Here is a 19,694-nt window from a genome sequence, read left to right on the forward strand (position 1 = left end):
TTATGACAAATGGAAACATGAAATAGACACAAATATCCAGTGAAATTGGAGGTAACTTTTTATTTTGCATTTTATTTTGTAAAAATGACATTTGATTCAATGTTTTCGTGTTCAGTATGTTAAATAGCATTTTTACACTCAATTTTGATATTACGATTAGTTTTGCACAATATATAACGTAGCCTTCGGGTCCAAAAAGTAACTGAATGGATTCAATGATAAATCAAATGTATCTTAAGATCTGGACCTGGTTCTTCAACAATTACTTTTGCTTTCATGATCTAAGAATTTGGAGAATTATAAGGATATATAGGATGCCAGGAGGTTGATGATTAGTTTTTACACAATATATCATGTATTCGAGTCCAAAAAGTAACTAAATGTATGCAATGGTAAATTCAATGCTTCTAAAGATTCTGGGCTGAGGGTAGAGAGGAGACAGAGATCAGCAGCCTAACAGCCTGGTGGACGAAGCTGTTATGGAGGGTCCTGTACCTCTTTCCAGAGGGCAGTAGGCTGAACAGTTTGTGTGGGGTGGCTTGGATCGCTCACTATTGTGACCGCTTTCCGGGTGAGGTGGGTGGTGTACAAGTCTCTGAGGAATGGGAGTGGGGCACCAATGATTTCCCCCCACTGTATTCATTATGCGCTGCAGCTCCCGCCCCATTAATACAGCTGGAAATGATGCTCTCAATGGTGCCTCTGTAGAAGGTCGTCAGGATGGGCGGTGGGCAGTAATTTCAAGAATCAGATTTCGACACACTGAAGAAGAAGAAGAAAAAGAAGAAGAATTCCTTTATTAGTCCCGCGAATGGGGAAATTCAATTTTCACTCTATTATTTTTTCATTTTACACACACACAGGCCTGAAATATATACATATACATGCAACCAATGCCAGTGACCGGCGCCCCGAGCAGTTGGGGGTTCGGTGCCTTGCTCAACAGCACCTCAGCAGTGCCCAGGAGATGAACTGGCACCTCTCCAGCAACCAGTCCACGCTCCATTCATGGTTCACACAGGGACTTGAACCAGCAACCCTCCGGTTCCCAGCTCAGTCACCTATGGACTGAGCCCCTGGTCTGAACTTCACACCTTTATTATAATAGGCACACATAATAGAGGCAGATGTGAACACGGTGCGCAAGAAGGGACTATAGAGCATGTCATTTTACACTGTGAGAGGTATGAGGAAGAAAGGGGACAAATGACTGAAGGATTACAATCATTTCCCTCGGGATAAATAAAGCTTCTTGAATCTTGAATCTTGATTCAGAAAAGAAAGGGTACGGTTTGATTTAGATATTTTACAAAATAGTTGAAAATTGAAAAAAATGCTCTCAAACTATACTGCATTTTCTCAGGGTAAATTATAATTATTTATTTTTTTTGTTTTGTACTAAAACATAGCTAAAAAGAGTGCAGGGGTGACAGTGGTGCAGTCATCCAGCCACTAGATGGAGCAAGCGCGGGAAAAGTCTCCTAAAGTCGTTGACTACTCAACTATTCTGTTGTTGTTGTTTCCGCCTCCTGACGCGAGGAGGCAGCTAACGCTATGAACGTGCCGCTAAACCTCTTTATTTGACAGAAACGTACATTTACTTCTTGTCCGGGTGTTTTTAAAACCGACAGTTCAAAGGTAGGTTAAACCCGAGCTGAAACCGTGTGTTTGTTTTAAACACAGTTCGTTTTGGAGCCGACAGGGAAGTAGCCATGTTAGCATGTAACGCTAACCTAGCGTCCCTACCTAAACACACAGGGTGCTGGAAACCACTGGAAACAGTTTATGTGTAATGTGGTGTTTTCAAATGTTGAAAATACTTCTATTTTGAATAAAGTGCTTGAAATATATGTTATATAAGGCGCCAAGTCTCCTTACAAACATGATGTGACGTGTTTCCCTTTAATTTGGCACCATAATGATACAGAAATCAAAGAAAATGACTAAATAAATAAAAAAACATTAACAATAATATACAGAAATAGGATCAATACAACTTACATATTACAAAATTAAAATAAGGGGAACACATGGAAAAGAGGATGACACAAAAATCCAGTGAAATCGGGGTGCCTTTTTTTGGCATTTTGATAGTAAAATTTAATTCAGCGTTATATTTCTCATGCTTAATTTGAAAAATATCATTTTTACACTCAATTTTGATATTATGATTCACACAGTATCTAATATATCCTCCAAGTCCAAAAAGTCACTGAGCACTTACACGGGTAAAATAAATTCGTCAGAAGATTAATCAATGTCATTTCTTTAAATCTACGTTAATTAACTGAAACAAATGTAATGTGGTGTTTTCAAGGGTTGAAAATGCTTGGATTTTGGAAAAAGTGCTTGACTTGTTATTGTTGTATAGAGCAACAAGCCGGCTTACAAACAGGTGATGTGACGTGTTTTCCTTAAATCTGGCACTCCTGTAGAATGCTGCCATGAAGCATAATTTGATCAGTGCAATAATCAGTATACTTTATATACTGCATTTACCATATTAAAGTATGTAATTTACCACGGAAGAAGCATGAAAAAGTACCCTGAAATGAATTTAACTTCGGGAAAGCTGTAGGAACCCTGAATATGGCGAAGGTCAAGTGACAAGCATTTAATGAATAAACCACTGAGTACAATAAAAGAAAACCAGCATTTCAATGAGCCTCCTGCCACATCCTTAAATTAAATCTCAGATATTGCAGAACGTAATGATGCTCCTGAAGCCAGTTCAACGTTAAATTAACATCTGTTTACATCTGTTTGCAGGATTCAGAGGCACAGACGGGCAGCGATGTCGCTGTATGATGACCTCGGTGTGGGTGCCAGTGACACCAAGACCGAAGGCTGGTCCAAGAACTTCAAGCTCCTGCAGTCCCAGCTGAAGGTGAAGAAGGCGGCTCTGACCCAGGCCAAGGTAGGTAATAAAATATAATACTGCGTAGGATTCATACAGTCCTTTCAAAGTATTCAAAGACACGTTACAACTGTAGGATACACACATAAATACAAAAAGGTACATGCATTACAGGTACAAAACACAGGTAAGATACATGGACGTGTGGCACATTGAGTAGGATAAACACATCTGTCATAGAGAGGACACTTCATTGATTCTGATGAAACAAGAGAGTGCATACAGCAGAGATTTATAAGCAATAAAGAATAACATGAAATGTGTGTGTGTGCGTGCGTGCGTGCATGCATGCATGCATGCGTGCATGCTTGCTTGCGTCTGTGTCTGTGTGTGTGTGTGTGTGTGTGTGTGTGTGCGTGCGCGTGTAGACCCAGCGGATGAAGCAGACCACCGTCTTGGCTCCAGTTATTGATCTAAAGAGAGGAGGCTCCAGTGATGACAGGCAGATCATAGACACGCCTCCACATGCTGTCGCTGCAATTAAGGTGTTTTATTCAGTGAACCTGCTCATCAGTGTTTATGAAATCTTCTACGTTTATAAAATGCTTACAATATTCAAGCTCCTTGATTTGAATCGTCTAGATCTTAGCCAAAGATGCAGAGGGAAAATATTAGTATATAATGTTAATAATGTAATACAGAGCAGTGTTTGGGGGGTGTGATGCAGCCATACATTTTCTGCTAAAAAATAAATGTAAAAATCCTTATTAAAATAACTTCACAGCTACGTCTGTGGATGCACTCTCTGTCTCATTATTATAATTTGGACTGGTCCTGTGTGCTTCAGGACACTGTGGTGTCCAGCGGTTTCTCCTCTGGCGATGTGCTGATCCCGTTGGCAGATGAGTACGATCCGATGTTCCCCAACGACTATGAGAAGGTGGTGAAGCGGCACAGAGAAGAACGACAGCGTCAGAGGGAGAACGAGCGGCAGAAAGAGATCGAGGAGAGAGAAAAGTACTGTCCTGATTGTTCACTCAAATCATTTGTTGTCTTTTCCTACTTATTGCTATTCAGAGTCCTGGGGCATGTTGATGCATCTGTAATTGCATGCTTGTAACTCGGAACCAAACCCAGAAAAGTGCTGTAGGCTTAAGCTATTCGTCTGCTGCACTGAATATTTATAGGAACGCAGGACCCCCGTTTAAAGCTTGAACTTGGTGTGTTGCAGGAAAAGGAAAGACAGGCACGATGGTGCCGCTCCAAGTGGTTTCTCCCGTTTCCCTGCAGCAGAGGGCGAGTCGGATGAGGAGGAGGACTTTGAGACGGAGCGAAGGAAACGAAGTGAGTGTTTGACTCCACTTTGCTGACATATAGAGCGCCTGTAGAAATATTAACCATCTTTGGATGTTTAAATGTGTTCAGAGCTGTAGCCTGAAGGCCATCTTTGCAAAGACGACCTTGTCATCATCTGAGTTAAAACCTAAGTACCTCCAGATGATTTTGGTCCACTTTTAGAAAGATATCCGTTTTAAACATGGGGGCTAGTCTTTCCAAAGATTTTGAGTGTGAACTTTACATGTTTTTCTTTTGTCAGAGGTTGAGAGTAGGTATATAAATGAATATACCAAACATTTGAGCATTGATGATTACGGATCGTCCGATAATGTTTTTTTAGGGCCGATGCAGATACCGATTTTTTTTCCACAGCCTTGGCCGATGGCCAATAGGGACTGCCGATATTTGAAGCCGATTCTATTTTTTCTCCCTCAATTTACATCATAAAATTTACTCAATGATGACAACAAATGTTACGAGTCTCAATTAAAAAAAATAAGGAACATTTCTTGAACTTAAAAAAGGTGAGGTAGAACAAGTAAACCATATTTAACAAATATTAACAAGAGGTGAGGTAGAACAAGTAAAGGGGTGAGTCTAAAGTCCTTAAAGCAGCGGGCCGGGTTTGATTCCCACCTGTGGCCCTTTGCTGCATGTCACCCCCTCTTTCCCTTGTTTCCAGTCACTATCAATTAAACCCACGAAAACGCCCCAAAAATAAACTTTAAAAAAACTGTATTAACATCGTGTTCAGCTTCGCCGGCTGTTTTAGTTTACGTGTTAAGTGACTGCAGGTGAAGCCCATTTCCTGATTTTGCTGCTTCACAATAAAAGCATTTGAAAATAAAACAACGGGGGTCTTTTATTGTGAAAAATGTATAGGAAATAAATGTTTATCAATTACTAAAACAGTCATACTACAGTCAATATCAACGGCTAATGTTACAATAAAAGTACAGGAATATCTGGCGTTGGTCATGGTTTGGAATGAAGACGTTAGTTAAGGTGGCAGGTGTGTGTCGCTTAGGCGGCTGCCTAAAAGTGCTGCGGGAATCCCTGATTTCGCAGAGTTTTAAAAGCTCTCCTCCAGTTATATACGTGGTAATGTTTGTGTCCCACTGAGTTAGACGCGCACACACACACACAAACACACACACACACACACACTTCTGACCGAAAAATGTAACCACCATTGAACTGGATTGCTAACGCCAACGTGTGCTAAGGGCTCTAAACCATACTCTAGTAAGGCCACCATGGTGCACTTATCTGCTGCATGATAAATGTTAACACAAATTAATATTCAATTAACTATCTCTCATCGTTAAAGCTCCACTTGAGGAGGGGTTACAGTGTGTGTGTGAGTCTGCATTACTTAATCCTATGACCAGTTTTCGGTAACAGCTACCGTATAAATACAAAGAGACACAATGGCAGCGGTTTTATAGACGAGGCTTTTTGGCATTCATGTTTACATTTGGACCCACAAACTAGCTTAGCTATAGTTTCAAACAAAACACATACAAAGCATGCATTTGGCATTCGTGTTTCCACTTTTAAAGTGTATGGCAATATGTCAGCTAAATTAGACAGTTAAAAGATACTTTGAAAGTTTAAAACTTACAGTTGTTTTGAAGAGCAGACTTCCAGCACTCTACTAGTGGGGGAGGGGCAAGTGAACTGCAGCGTCTCCAGCAACACAGCGCTGCCTGTGGACGCATGTCTGTGAATAATGCTGGAAAAAACTATCGGCGAACGCAGCAGCCCGCATCGGCCGATACGATACACGTAAAAATGAACGAAAGAAGTGCGATGTATGATGTGATACATTACATTTAGCAGCGGTGTATCACAGTCATCATATTTCAACCAAGACAAAAACTAAACTTCTTTTCTCTAACTTGATGGATCTCCTGTTTCTCTCTCCCAGACGTGATGGGAGCAGCTATCGCCCCACCTTCTTCACTTGTGGACAAGGATGGTAAGTATGACCAGCTGGTTTTAAACCATTGAATAATTTTAAGAAAACCAAAAAGAACAGGGACAGCAGTCTGCTTCATGGTTATGCTGTGTGATCCATGTTCCTAGGATTCAAATAGTTTGTGTTAAATTAGGCTTGTTATATTGTAAGAATCAAACAACCAGAGCTCGTGTGAGGAACACGTGAGCACTGTAGCCTGCAGTGTCAATATGAAGTATTAAATTGCCTGGATCCACAGTCAAACTATCAGCCTCTGTTAGTGATGTTAATGGTCAAATAGCATTTTTAATTAGCATTACTTTGTACAGCAGAGGGCAGCATTGTCTACCCTATCACCGCATGAGGTGTCTTTTTGCTTCAGTATCTTTAGTTCTTCACAGAGGTGCTGTGATGTTACACCAATGAGGAACCACAGAATACAAAATATATGCAAAGAATAACAGTCTCGAGGTATGAATTTCATGTAGCTTTTGTGCTTTTCTGTGTGTTTAGGCTCATACAACTACGAGGATGAAGGCCGTCCTCCCAGAGGCTCAAAGGCCGCCATCCCTCCGCCTATGTACGAGGACTCGGAACGGCCACGTTCACCGCCCGCGCCGACCAGCTCCTTCCTGGCCAACATGGGGTTAGTGGGACGCACACACACACACACACACACACACACACACACACACACAACCGACGGATGAGGAATTAATGACTTAAATTAACTTCCAATAGAATATTAAAAAGTACTGTCATAGGGGGAACATTTTCATTTTGAGTATTCAGTACGTGTTGAAGCTGTATGTTATGTATATGAGTTTTCTTTGTCAAAAGATTGTAGATTTGTTGCAGTCAGCAACAGTTTAAGAGAGATGATTCAAAGAACAATTTGAGACAACGTGGACCAATACCTTTAATATTACAACCAATCACACTTTCCATATCTCCACCCACAGAGGTACGGTGGCCCATAAGATTATGCAGAAATACGGCTTCAAAGAAGGCCAGGGCCTGGGGAAGCACGAGCAGGGCCTCAGCACGGCGCTGTCTGTGGAGAAGACCAGCAAGAGAGGAGGAAAGATCATCATAGGTGACGCTGCAGAAAAACGTAAGTACTCCCTTTATGTGTGTTTAATTTTTCTCCATTGATTAATGCTGCGAATGACACACAGTTTTTTAAGTTTCACTGTGCTATTCTTCAAGTGTTTTTTTCCTGCATTGACTTTAGGTTGCAACTGAAACGTTTGTTCATTTTGATGCTTTGAGTTTTTATAAAGATTTATTGTCTCTTTGTGTGCACGTCTTTGTATTTATTAATTGTGTTTGTGTGTGCGTGTGTGTGCGTGTGTATGTGTGTGTGTGACTGAGCAGCAGGGTCCAGCCAGGCAGGTGCTGCTGAGACTTCGGTCGGAGGCTTTTCAGGTTAGCCTTCAATTCCATTTTCTCTCTCTTCCAATACGCAGACTGTACTGTCCTGCTAGTATTTTATTCACGAGGAGTGTGTGTTCGCATGTCTTTTTATCCATGTTAAAGAGATGGGCACCAGTAGTTCATTCCAAGATCGAGGGATCGCATCAATGAATGCCGCATCAAGGGCCAATCGAGTACTCGTTTTTCCAATTCTATTTTTAGAACACAACGCATCTTCCTGCAGGAATAATGATGCACAGAAATACAGCCTACATAACACCTAATGCTTATTCTCAATCAAAACAGTCACAGTTCCTCTTTAAGGATTTACTTTTCACAACCACAACACCAAAACATTGTTTCCTGACAAAAACGTAATTAAATTCGTGTTCACATTCTGGTAATGATCCGCCCTGCTGTGGAGAACAGGTGCTCCGCTGGCACAGAGGTGGCAGGTATCAGCAGGTGCTGCTTTGCCAGAATGCTCAGTTTTTTGTAACTGGTGACTGTTGGATTTCCACCACTCCAGTGGGTTTTTCTGAGGACCAATGCATGGTTCACTGAAACAAGCTTCTGGACTTTTTTTCTAGATGCAGTGTTTGCTTTTGGCCACTAGATATTGTAGTTGGATCACCACTGCTTTTTTTTCTGAGTTTTTTTTTTTGAAGGGATTTAAAGCCAATCAGCGGGAATCCCTGTTATCAGTACTGTATACTGTACAGAACAAGAGTTTAGATGAGAATACAGTCAAACACTCATTTTCTCCTTGTTGGTCTTAGTGTTAGTTCAAGGGCCGTCCACACCAAGAATGATAACTTTAATGACAACGATGTGAGCATCCACACTGTCAAACGCTAAAGTTCTGTAAACAATGGCATTCCAACTGATGATAATACTACACTAATACAGCAGACGCTGTGATGTAAGAGTACAGGAATGTCTAGTAATATCCTACATAGACGTACTACCTCCATGCTGCAGACACTGCTATTCACAGAGCCTCAGAGAGCAGGGGATAAGAGCAGGTGGGCTGGTGTCAGATCTGTGCAGAGCACTGGAACACAGACATATCACAGACAGTCTGATAATAACATCCAAAAAAACAAGAATTCACGGAAAATGAAATCAGATAAGTTAAATGTAGAGAAAATGTATAAGTATGCTAACGTGGACCTGCCAGGATTCACTGCCGTTTTAGTTGTGGACTTTAGTTTAGTTGAGATGTAATATGCACTTTGTATCAAAGCCTTGTATCTCTCTGCTGCTTTGCGCTTAAGTGCTTCCCCAGCAACACAGGTAACACAATAAAAGCAGTGCTTTAAAATATGACTGTTGTATGCTAATGTGAAGGACGCATACACCTCCACGTCCCTTCCCCCCCTGGGGAGATCAGATCACAACCTGGTGCTTCTCACCCCCTGCTATGTGCCTCTAGTGAAGAGGCTGCCTGTGACCACAAAGACAGTGAGGACATGGTCAGAGGACTGCTATGAGGCACTGCAGGGCTGTTTTGAGGTGACAGACTGGAATGCACTCTGTGAGCCGCATGGAGAGGACATTGATGGGCTTACTGAATGCATCACAGACTACATCAATTTCTGTGTGGACGGCATTGTCCCAGCTCGGTCTGTGCGTTGTTACCCAAACAACAAGCCCTGGGTAACCAAAGACATCAAAGCCACTCTGAACCAGAAGAAGAGGGCCTTCAGAGGTGGCAACAGGGAGGAGCTTCGGGACGTTCAGAGGGAGCTTAACAACAAGATCAGAGAGGCTAAGGACAGCTACAGGAGGAAGCTGGAGATGAAACTCCAGCAAAACAACATGAGGGAGGTCTGGAGTGGCATGAAGACCATCACAGGCTTCAGACCAGCTAGCGGTGGATCCGATGGCAGTGGGGCTGGGGCTAATGAGTTGAATCTGTTCTTCAACAGGTTTGACACTGCAGCCCAGGCCCCTGCTGTCTCTCCTGCTGACTGTCTACAGCCATCACTGCTTCTGACCCCCCCTCCTCCTCCTGTTAGCACCTCATTCAACGTCATGAGACCCTCACACCCATCCCCCTCTCTTCACACCTCTCCTGGCTCCCCTGCTACCTGCCCTCCTCTCACTCTGGACTTCAAACCTCCCCCTGCTCAACCTGCACAGTTTACACCGCTTCAGGTACGGAGACAACTGAGCAAACTCCACGCCGGTAAGGCTGCAGGCCCTGATGGTGTCAGTCCACGGGTTCTCAGAGCCTGCGCCGAACAGCTATGTGGAGTTCTACACCGCGTCTTCGAGATGAGCCTGAGCCTCCAGAGGGTCCCTGTGATATGGAAGACGTCCTGCCTCGTTCCAGTGCCAAAGACGCCGCAGCCCAGCGGTCTCTCAGACTACCGACCGGTGGCACTGACGTCTCATATCATGAAGACCCTGGAGAGACTCGTCCTGGAGCAGCTCAGGCCTATGGTCAGGCCACACCTGGACCCCCTGCAGTTCGCCTATCAGCCCCGGATTGGAGTTGAGGATGCCATCATCTACCTGCTTAACCGTGCCTACACCCACCTGGACAAGCCGAGGAGCACTGTGAGGGTCACTTTCTTTGACTTCTCCAGCGCATTCAACACCATCAGGCCTGCTCTACTGGGTGACAAGATGACGGCGATGCTGGTGGACCCCCCCCTTGTTTCCTGGATTGTGGACTACCTCACTGGTCGACCACAGTACGTGCGCCTGCGTCACTGTGTGTCAGATACAGTGGTTAGCAGCACTGGCGCACCACAAGGGACTGTTCTCTCTCCTTTCCTCTTCACCCTTTACACCACGGACTTCAGCTACCAGACAGAGTCTTGCCATCTTCAGAAGTTTTCTGATGACTCTGCTGTAGTGGGATGTATCAGTAAGGGTGAGGAGGCTGAATACAGGGCTGTGGTTGACAACTTTGTCACATGGTGTGAGCTGAACCACCTGCAGCTCAACACAGCAAAAACCAAAGAGCTGGTGGTGGATCTGAGGAGGACAAAGACACCAGTGACCCCAGTTTCCATCCGGGGGCATAACGTGGACATTGTAGAACACTACAAATATCTGGGGGTGTTCATTGACAATAAACTGGACTGGACTAAGAACACTGAAGTCCTTTACAAGAAGGGACAGAGCCGCCTCTATTTTCTGAGGAGGCTCCGCTCCTTCAACATCTGTCGGACCATGCTGAGGATGTTTTATGAGTCTGTGGTGGCTAGTGCTTTTATGTTTGCTGTAGTGTGCTGGGGCAGCAGACTGAAGGTTGCAGATGCCAACAGACTCAATAAACTGATCAGAAAGGCCAGTGACATTGTGGGGGTGGAGCTGGACACCTTGGCTGCAGTGTCAGACAGGAGGATGCTGTTGAAGGTGCGGGCGATACTGCAGCATGGCTCTCACCCTCTCCACAACACTCTGGCTGAACTGAGGAGCACCTTCAGCCAGAGACTGATTGCTCCTAAATGCACCACTGAGCGCCACAGGAGGTCATTCTTACCTGTGGCCATTAAACTGTACAACTCATCTCTTTAATTACTGGACTCTTGACTACTTCAAAACAAAACAAAACAAAATATAAATATCTGTTCTCATTTCATTTCATTTGCCATAATAACCTAATTGTACAGTGTATATATCTCAGATTGTATTTTCACACTCACCTCAGATTGTTTACTTGATTGTTTATTATTTATTTGTACTGTATTTTATTGGCTATTTATTAGCTACTTTAGATTTATCTTAATTGTATTTTATTTGAATCCTTACTTTATTTTATTCTACTTATTCATCTTTATGGCTTGTTTCTACTGTGCACGGAGCATTCGAACAAAAGAATTTCCCCCCGGGGATCAATAAAGTATTCTGATTCTGATTCTGATTCTGAAACAGCAAGACTTGACAGAAAAATCATGTTGAACACAGAAGAGCTTTTGAACAAAAGATTAGCCACAAAAGTGTTAAATATACAGTATCATGTGTATTGACCAAGTTCAATACAATACGATATAACTTACAGTTAGAAACCTTCAGTTGCTCCAGCAGCTCACCAGCAGCCTGTGAATACTCTAAAGAAAACATGACCCTCATCTATGTTTCCATCCAAACAGACTCTTCCAAGAAGTCCGACGCCAACCCGCTCACAGAGATCCTCAAAAACCCGACCAAAGTGGTCCTACTCAGGGTATGTTTGTATGCGTGCGTGTGTTTGTGTGTGCGCGTGTGTGTGTGTGTTAAATGCTGTTTTCTAGATTGGATCAGTATCAAAGATTAACATGCAAAAACATTCTTTTCATTGTGTGTTAGCGATGAGTCCTCACCTTACGTTTCAACATTGTCAATTGTGATCCAATTCTGCAGACGAGTCAGAAATTGGAGACAATACAAGACCTTTTTAATGCAGTTTGAGTTGCCAGTGGCTACATCAAATTTCATTATCTGATGTCTCTTTGTTTTTTAGAACATGGTGGGCCGAGGAGAAGTGGACGAAGACTTGGAGGGAGAGACGAAAGAAGAGTGCGAGAAATATGGCAAAGTAGTTAAATGTGTCATTTTTGAGGTGAGTGAAGAAAATCACAAAGAGTCAAGTGAATTTATTGATCAAACAAACAATCACAAAAACACACTTTGCTCCTCAGATCGCAGTCGTGCCAGATGAAGACGCTGTCAGGATATTTCTGGAGTTTGAGAGGGTGGAGTCAGCCATCAAAGGTTAGTATTTTCCTGTTTTGTTATGTACAAAATCCTGATTGATGCTTCTGCTGATCACACACTTAAATCTGCACATTTGTCTCTACAACAACACCTGCATAGGGTCATGTTGCCTCAAAATGCGTTAAATGTCACAGGAGCTTCAGAAACTCACCTTTGTTGATGCTCCAAACTTAAGTCTGCGTTTGTTTTCAGTGACAACTTCATCACAGAAAAATCATCATCTACCACATTACTATTGTAACTCTGCTTTTAGCAGGTCATTTCTGCACTTAGGCAAGTGGGGTTTTTTTGCGGGGGGCGTTTTATGTAACTGCTTCACTTTCTTCCTACCGTTGTATAACTGCTCTAATAATGTGGGTGAAAGTGTGTCCTGTTTTAAATGGGTCGGCCCAGATCAGAAACAAGGTGAGACTCCCTGTGGTGTTACATCATCATGTGGCCCAGCGATCCGGCCGTCTCCTCGCGGTACGGCACCACCGCGTTTACATCACTGCTCTCAGAAAGCAGGACAGACATTCAAAGAATAATACAGAGACCTCATTCATGATGAATTGTCTTATAAGTGTTGCACTGTGATCTACTTCTATAGATGATGATGAAACATGTCATTGCTCCCAGGAGGGATGGTCTTGTGCATTTCCTTGATAAGGGGGTCAGAGGTCATGGTCACATGTATTAAGTTTCTCTTCTAGTGACCAAATCACTTGGGTTTGTACCCATTTACCCCCGTGACTACGTGAAATTTCTCTGAACTTCATCGAGTCTTAAGGAGCCTTCACATGATAAGCATTTTGCGCTGGGCTCACTGTGAGGTTGGGCGCAGAGACCCAGTAAGCGGCTAAATCAACATTAGTATTAAAACAACCATAAGTTCATAAACTGCCTATTAACAAACCTGGCGTGACGGCTTATAAACCTCCAAGCATCAAGTTTTCTTGAAACGACTTTAATGTAACGTTAAATAGTTCGGGAAATTCGGACAAACGATACGTTTTTCCTCCCATCTTTCTAGCCGGCTTGATGTCGCTCTCTGGTTGCCTAGGAAATGTAAACGTCACACTCAAACCTTCTATGTCATTGGTTGCGCTTTTGAAAGATAATCGGCAACTAGGTCATGTGATGAGTGATGTCTGAGTCTGCTGTTGCTGCTGTACGTAACGGAGAAGACACTTTAACATTGGCAATGATACACAAACATTAATCAAATGGCTTTTTATTTCTATTAAAAAGAAGCATAACAGCAACGGGTGATGGGCAAGTAATGTAATCGGTGTATTTAAAGGACCTCTGCTACAAACCTAGTCTCTATACACTCATGAGATTCAGGATGTGATAAGATTAACAGCTAAACAATCTTGCCGTGACAGCGACATTAGACCTAACAAGTCACATTTTGTCTTGTACATCCAGTGTAAGCATGTCAGAAGTGATGTGTACACACACACACACACACACACACACACACAAACACACAATTGAAAAGCACTGCATGAAATGTCCTGGTAACAAGTGGATTGGACTTATTGTTCGAGTTGAGCACAAATAAATATGAGGTTGTTAATTTCATTGATTGAAGGTTAATAACTTAATTCTGCCAGACAGGACAGAAAGAATGCTTCAGTCGTCCTTTTTAAAGGAAGGACGGTTACCTTGCTCTGTGTGAACTTTAGAAAAGCATTTATCTGCGGAAGCAAACAAGACACACATCTTAGGAAACAACTGGTGTCATGTTTTTCCTTCTTTCCCAGAATTGTGCAAGCTAAATCAAAGTTGTTTTTCTCTATAGTGGTTTTATCACTTGTTGTTCTCTGATCACTCATCTGCTTTCCATGACGGTTTGTTCCACACAAATCATATATTTCTTCTGCTATTCAGAGAGGGCCACAGCCTTGGATACCTTTTGACCTTAACTGTCTCTCCCCTTTGCAGCTGTGGTGGATCTGAACGGACGTTATTTCGGTGGGCGAGTGGTCAAGGCCTGCTTCTACAATCTAGATAAATTTTGGATTTTGGACCTCGGCGAGCAGGTCTGATGTCTCCCTGGCCATCGACACACACTATGAGCACACAGCATCTCCTCACTTGTACATAAACCTTTTTTTATAATTCCTGAACAGCAGTGATATCTTTATGTTGTAGTGAGTCCATCTTGTAGATTTTTTTTGTCATGAAAAAAACAATAAAGGGTATGTGAACTATGTCTAGTTTACAGTTTACTTTATTCATGTGTCATTAATCCATGTAAATATAATTTGTTGATTTTCTGAGATTAACATTATTAACATTTATTAGAGTCATTATAGCTAAGTGTTATCTGAAATTCCCTATTAAGAATCAACCTTGTCATGGTTATGTGAAATATTGTGAAATGTGAAATATTTCATCCTGATATAAACACTTTCTATCAAACTCATCACTTAAACTAAAAGCTTACACATATCCTGTCATTGAGCAGCTTCTAATGTCTAAGAAGCCTAGTTTCCTTCTCAGAATTGTGTCTGATATAATGACAGTTCCACAGTCATGTTAACACATCCCCAGGGCGTGAAATTCTTAACTTAGCCCTGATGGATTATGGGAAGGGGACTAGGATGATGAACGCAGCCCCAGCCTCATTCAGAACTTATGTAAGTGCGACAGAAGTGTCCTGAAGGTGCCAGTGAAGAACGTCAGGAAGGATCCCACCGGAGCAGGTTTAATTCAGATCAGATAAATGAGCTTGATAGAAAAACAGAAGGGAGGAGAGAGGCCCCTTTGAGAGATTTTATTCCCTCATTAATAGTGCACAAAAAAAGCAGTATAAAAATCATAGTACCGGTATATGTCCTAAAAAATCATAGCGTAGTATGTCAAAAAAGGTCATGATACAGTATGGTGAAAAAAAGTCCAAAAGGTCACAGCAATTCTAAAAAGCTATAGTCCTCACATCACAGCATAATATCAGTCATTGCCGGGATAGAATCTCTAAAACAATCAACCTAGTTTGTTGAAAAAAGTAATGCCATAAAATAGTGTTAAAAAAGTCATAGTATAGTATGACGAAAGTATAATATGGACAAAAAAATGCTTAAATTAGTCATAGGATAGCCTGTCTAAAACAGTCATGGCATAGTTTGTTGAAAAAAGACAGGAAAAGTCATAGTTTAGTGTGTCCAAAAAATAAGCCACAAAGAAAGCTGTCCTCATCCTCAAGCAGCTGCAGCCTTTCACAGGTTTGAAAGTTATCAGAATCAGGTGTGTTAGAGCAGAGAGAAACATAAAAGAGTATAGAGTGTCCCAAAAATGAGCCCCCCAAAAAAGTCATATGTCGAAGAAATCAAAATAAGTCAAAATTGGCCAATGTCCAAAAATGCTTAAATGCGTCATAGGATAGCCTGTCTAAACCAGTCATAGCATAGAAACAAGTCTAGAAAAGTCATAGTGTGGCAAAAAAATAATCTAAAAGAAAAAAGTCATAGCATGTCCAAAAAGGCAAGTCGTGCTTTAGTGTGTCCAAACATTGCTTAGACTGTCTAAAGCAGTCATAGCATAGTTTGTTGAAAAAAGTAAAGTAAAGTCATAGTGTGTCCAAACCCCCCCCCCCCCCCCCCAAAAAAAAAGACGTCATAGTATGGCGAAAAGTAAAAAACGTCAAAACCTAATATGTCCAATAAATGCTTAAATCAGCCATAGGATAGCCTGTCAAAGCATTTATTGCATAATTAGTTGAAAAAAAGTCTAGCATTTCCAAAAAAGAAGCCCAAAAAAGTCATAGTATAGTTAGTGGGAAAAAAGTCAAAATTAAGTCAAAATATAATATGGACACAAAGGCAAGTCATGCTTTAGTGTGTCCCAAAAAAAATCCCAAAAGGTGATAGTATAGCATGTCAAAGAAGTGACAAAATGCTCCGTGCCATGAAAAAGCCATGGTAGCATTTCATATTTATTGTGACATGTAATTTTGTCAAAAAGGTAAATGTGATTATAAGAAGTCATTATAGTATATCATTCAAAAATGTCATTCAAAAAGTCATGAAATCCTAAAAAGTCATAGCGCTGTATATGTTGAAAAAAGTAATAGGTTACCGGTAGTATGTTACCAAGACAATCATTTTTCAGATGTCATAAAGAAGTAATTGTAAAGTGCAAATTAAAATTATCGGAAAGTCGGAAAAAGTCATAGTATAGTATTTCTAGTATAGTACGTTGACAAAAAGTCATAGCATAGTATGTAAAAAGTGGGATAATTCACCAGACCCACCTGCTGCGTTGGGTTGCAGACACGTGCAGGAACCAGGTGTGAAAGTGATGGCGTGAGCGTGTCGTGAACGTGCAGAGCAGGGTGGTGTGATTGGCTGTCAGTGACCTACTGACCTAAATACCAGAGGGTGGGACTTGAGAGTGAATTCAGAGGTTACAACGCATGTGGCTTAAAGTGGCTGGTCCCTGTCTGTCTGTAAGGTGAGAAGGCTGACCTGGATATGTTGTGTGGCCGGGCCAGTTAATGAACAACCTGCTCGTGGGTTATTTCTAATGGAGCCTATTTGTATCTCTGTGGTTACTTTCACTTTATTGCACAGCGGTGACATTTCTCTGACCACTGCACTGTTTACGTTCAGTCACTGTGGATACGCTGTTCTAATGCATTTCAAACTTATGGACCATGCATTATTCAGTTCCTTAGAAGTACCAATGCAACCATGTATTACACCAAACGTAAAAAAGGAAGTACTAGGAGTATCAAAAGTAACTTGTTATGCTAAAAAGAAATGTCCACACTGACTGATATGTGACCCCATCTTAGAGTTGAGAGGCTGGTCGATGTGGAGCTACTACAGATGAACTACTTTATAACCAGGGTCACAAGATAAACGTGAGGAGTTGTGAGATGATTAATAGGGTATAGTAGAGAAACGAGTTCAGCTTCACAGTTGTGCTTCTACCTCTCACCTCGGCCCTGGAACAGTTATTTCAAATGAAACCAGCTGAAAGGTTTTCTTTGGTGGATCAACCGACCGCCAGACATTTTAGAGTCTGTCGGGGTCACGGCCAAAATTCACGGGGAGCCCCTCGGACCAGTGTTCATCACCGTGATGTTATAAATAAACGGACACCAACAAAACAATTGGGAAATGTAAATGTTTTTTTATTTTAAATGTACACATTTTAAGTTATTTTCCAAATATGAGTATAAACATTCAAAACTTTGTTATTCAAACATATGAATATGAAGAACATTTTAAAACAGGCCCAAACAGATCAATTAAACCTGGGTTGAGTCAGGTGGGGCCCCTTTAGGGGGGTCCGGTGTCCTACTGTCATTGCAAACTTTGGGCGTTGTCACTGCTGTAGTTTAAAGAAACTGTTAGAAAATCAAGACCAGTTTGGAATCAAAATCAAGTAATAATAAAAGAACGAGGTCGCGGGTACAAGCGGCCGAAATGTGTTTTCTCAGGAGGGTGGCTGGAGTCTCCCTTAGAGAGAGGGGGAGAAGTTCAGCCATCCGTGAGGAACTCGGAGTAGAGCCGCTGCTCCTTTGCGTTGAAAGGAGCCAGTTGAGGTGGTTCAGGATCATCTAGTAAGGATGCCCCCTGGGCGCCTTCCTAGGGAGGTGTTCCAGGCACGTCCAGCTGGGAGGAGGCCTTTGGGGAAGACCAAGGACTAGGTGGAGAGATTATATCTCCACACTGGCCTGGGAACACCTCGGGATCCCCCAGTTAGAGCTGGTTAATGTGGCCCAGGAAAGGGAAGTTTGGGGTCCACTGCTAGAGCTGCTGCCCCCGGATAAGCGGATGAAGATGAGATGAGAAGTTATTGTAGCACAAGAAGAGATCAGACGGGTCACACCTTATATCCATCATCAACCACTTGTCCCTATCGGGGCCGCTGGGTTGGGGGGTGGGTGGACTCGATCCAGTAACCGTCTTGCTGTGAAGCGACAGTGCTTACCACCAAACCACCGTGCCGCCCTCCAGTCACACCTTATAGTATTATAGTATTCTGAATTTCTGTATGTGGCCACAAGCCAAGGAGGTTGGACACCACTGGCTTAATCTTAAACAATGTATTCCATTTAACAGGCTTATCATTTACTTTGTATGTAAAATATTAATGTGAAAAGTAACTGTTAAAATATAGCTACCACATAAATAGCAGAACACGTAGAATAGAAATATCTATGTAAATGTGTAGTTCTTTGTCTTTTCAAAGTCACTACGTACTGTACTTTTATTTAATAACACTTCACACAAGAAAGCGTGAAGTAAATGTTGCACATCTTGTATATCTGGTTTCTTATCCGTTTACAAGCATTATAACTTTATCACTTCATACCTTGAAGAGGGAAATCCATTGTTGACGCTTGGGTAGAATACATTTCTCTACTTCTGTGTATATATTATTCAAAAGCAGGAAGATGGAAGCGTTTTACGTTGAGACGTCAATCAAAGCACGTTTCGTTACAGACTTGAATTAATCAAGTGTTTTCCTCCCAAATATGATTTTAATCACCTCATACTCAGCCTAGCCCTGTTTGCATTTACAGCTGTTTTTAGGGAAAGTTGGCCAAGAAGACAGACGAGCGGTTTATTTGCAAGAGACACAGTACTATCTAAATCACTGTCAAAGTATCAGCATTTGCAGCATATGAAACATGAAAGCAATCTTTGTTTTTAGACTTAAGAAAACAAGAATGCTGACTCTTCACAAGCCTCAGCTGAGTCAGCAGCAGCTTTTATCCAACAGGCACGTTTTCCTTCTCTCCAATAAAGGAGATCACTTTGAACTTACAGTAAGAAATGTTACGAAGTTCAAGGCGACACTCCTATCTGATAAAAAAAAACCTAGACACTGTAACTGTGTCCCTATATACTTTATCTTTCCTGCACTTTTTTTTCTTTGGAAGGCAAAGTTTGAAAAGCGCCTCACTATCATCATAAACATCAGAAACAAACCACACGTGGTTTCACAAGTACAGTTTCTCCAGCAGAACACTTCCAGACTGTGACACGTCTGATACCATCGGATAAAAACATCAGAACCTGACCTTATACAAACTTGCTTTTATACTGCTTACTAAAAAAGCTACTAGAAGAAGTAGATCACAACTACCAACTTAAGAAAATAACTGCAGTTATGTTTAATGTTTTAAGGAGGATGCTCAATATATAAATGCCCTCATTTGTCATCTGTCATTTTGATTAATAAACCCAATTGAATAAAGAGGATATTAGGCGTAGTGCCATTAATTAGGCTTTTGGAAATGGGTCGGATAGAGCTCAGAGAGTTTTTAAAGTGCACGTCCAAACTGAGGCAACACAGGAATTTTAGCACACTGTAAAAAGTTCAAGAACCACAGTAGTTGGTAATTTTGATTAGCATATCTATTTTTTACAGCGTAGGATACATAAATCAATGCTGTAGACGGAAAGT

The 19,694-nt window shown here is 41.8% G+C and overlaps 1 protein-coding gene across 1 annotated transcript; it reads left to right on the forward strand.

The window, feature by feature from the left end:
• Positions 1–1,524: 1,524 nt before the first annotated feature.
• On the forward strand, positions 1,525–14,484 carry rbm17 (RNA binding motif protein 17). The gene is made up of 13 exons (XM_083935173.1): positions 1,525–1,638; positions 2,770–2,917; positions 3,286–3,402; positions 3,705–3,874; positions 4,089–4,201; positions 6,126–6,176; positions 6,669–6,801; positions 7,118–7,269; positions 7,533–7,583; positions 11,681–11,754; positions 12,031–12,129; positions 12,209–12,281; positions 14,214–14,484. Exons 2-13 carry the CDS (start codon positions 2,795–2,797, stop codon positions 14,315–14,317), a joined length of 1,260 nt encoding a protein of 419 aa, XP_083791299.1. The 5' UTR covers positions 1,525–1,638; positions 2,770–2,794; the 3' UTR covers positions 14,318–14,484.
• The last annotated feature ends 5,210 nt before the right edge of the window (positions 14,485–19,694 follow it).

This window comes from Echiichthys vipera (assembly GCF_963691815.1).
Source record: "Echiichthys vipera genome assembly, chromosome: 20".
Classification (NCBI taxonomy): Eukaryota; Metazoa; Chordata; class Actinopteri; order Perciformes; family Trachinidae; genus Echiichthys; species Echiichthys vipera.

Excerpts from the sequence above, each read along its gene's own strand:
- rbm17 (XM_083935173.1), top strand. The coding sequence starts at position 2,795 with ATGTCGCTGTATGATGACCTCGGTGTGGGTGCCAGTGACACCAAGACC. Across the intron at positions 3,403-3,704 it reads ATGCTGTCGCTGCAATTAAG|GACACTGTGGTGTCCAGCGG; the intron begins GTGTTTTATTCA and ends TGTGTGCTTCAG. Across the intron at positions 7,584-11,680 it reads TTCGGTCGGAGGCTTTTCAG|ACTCTTCCAAGAAGTCCGAC; the intron begins GTTAGCCTTCAA and ends CCATCCAAACAG.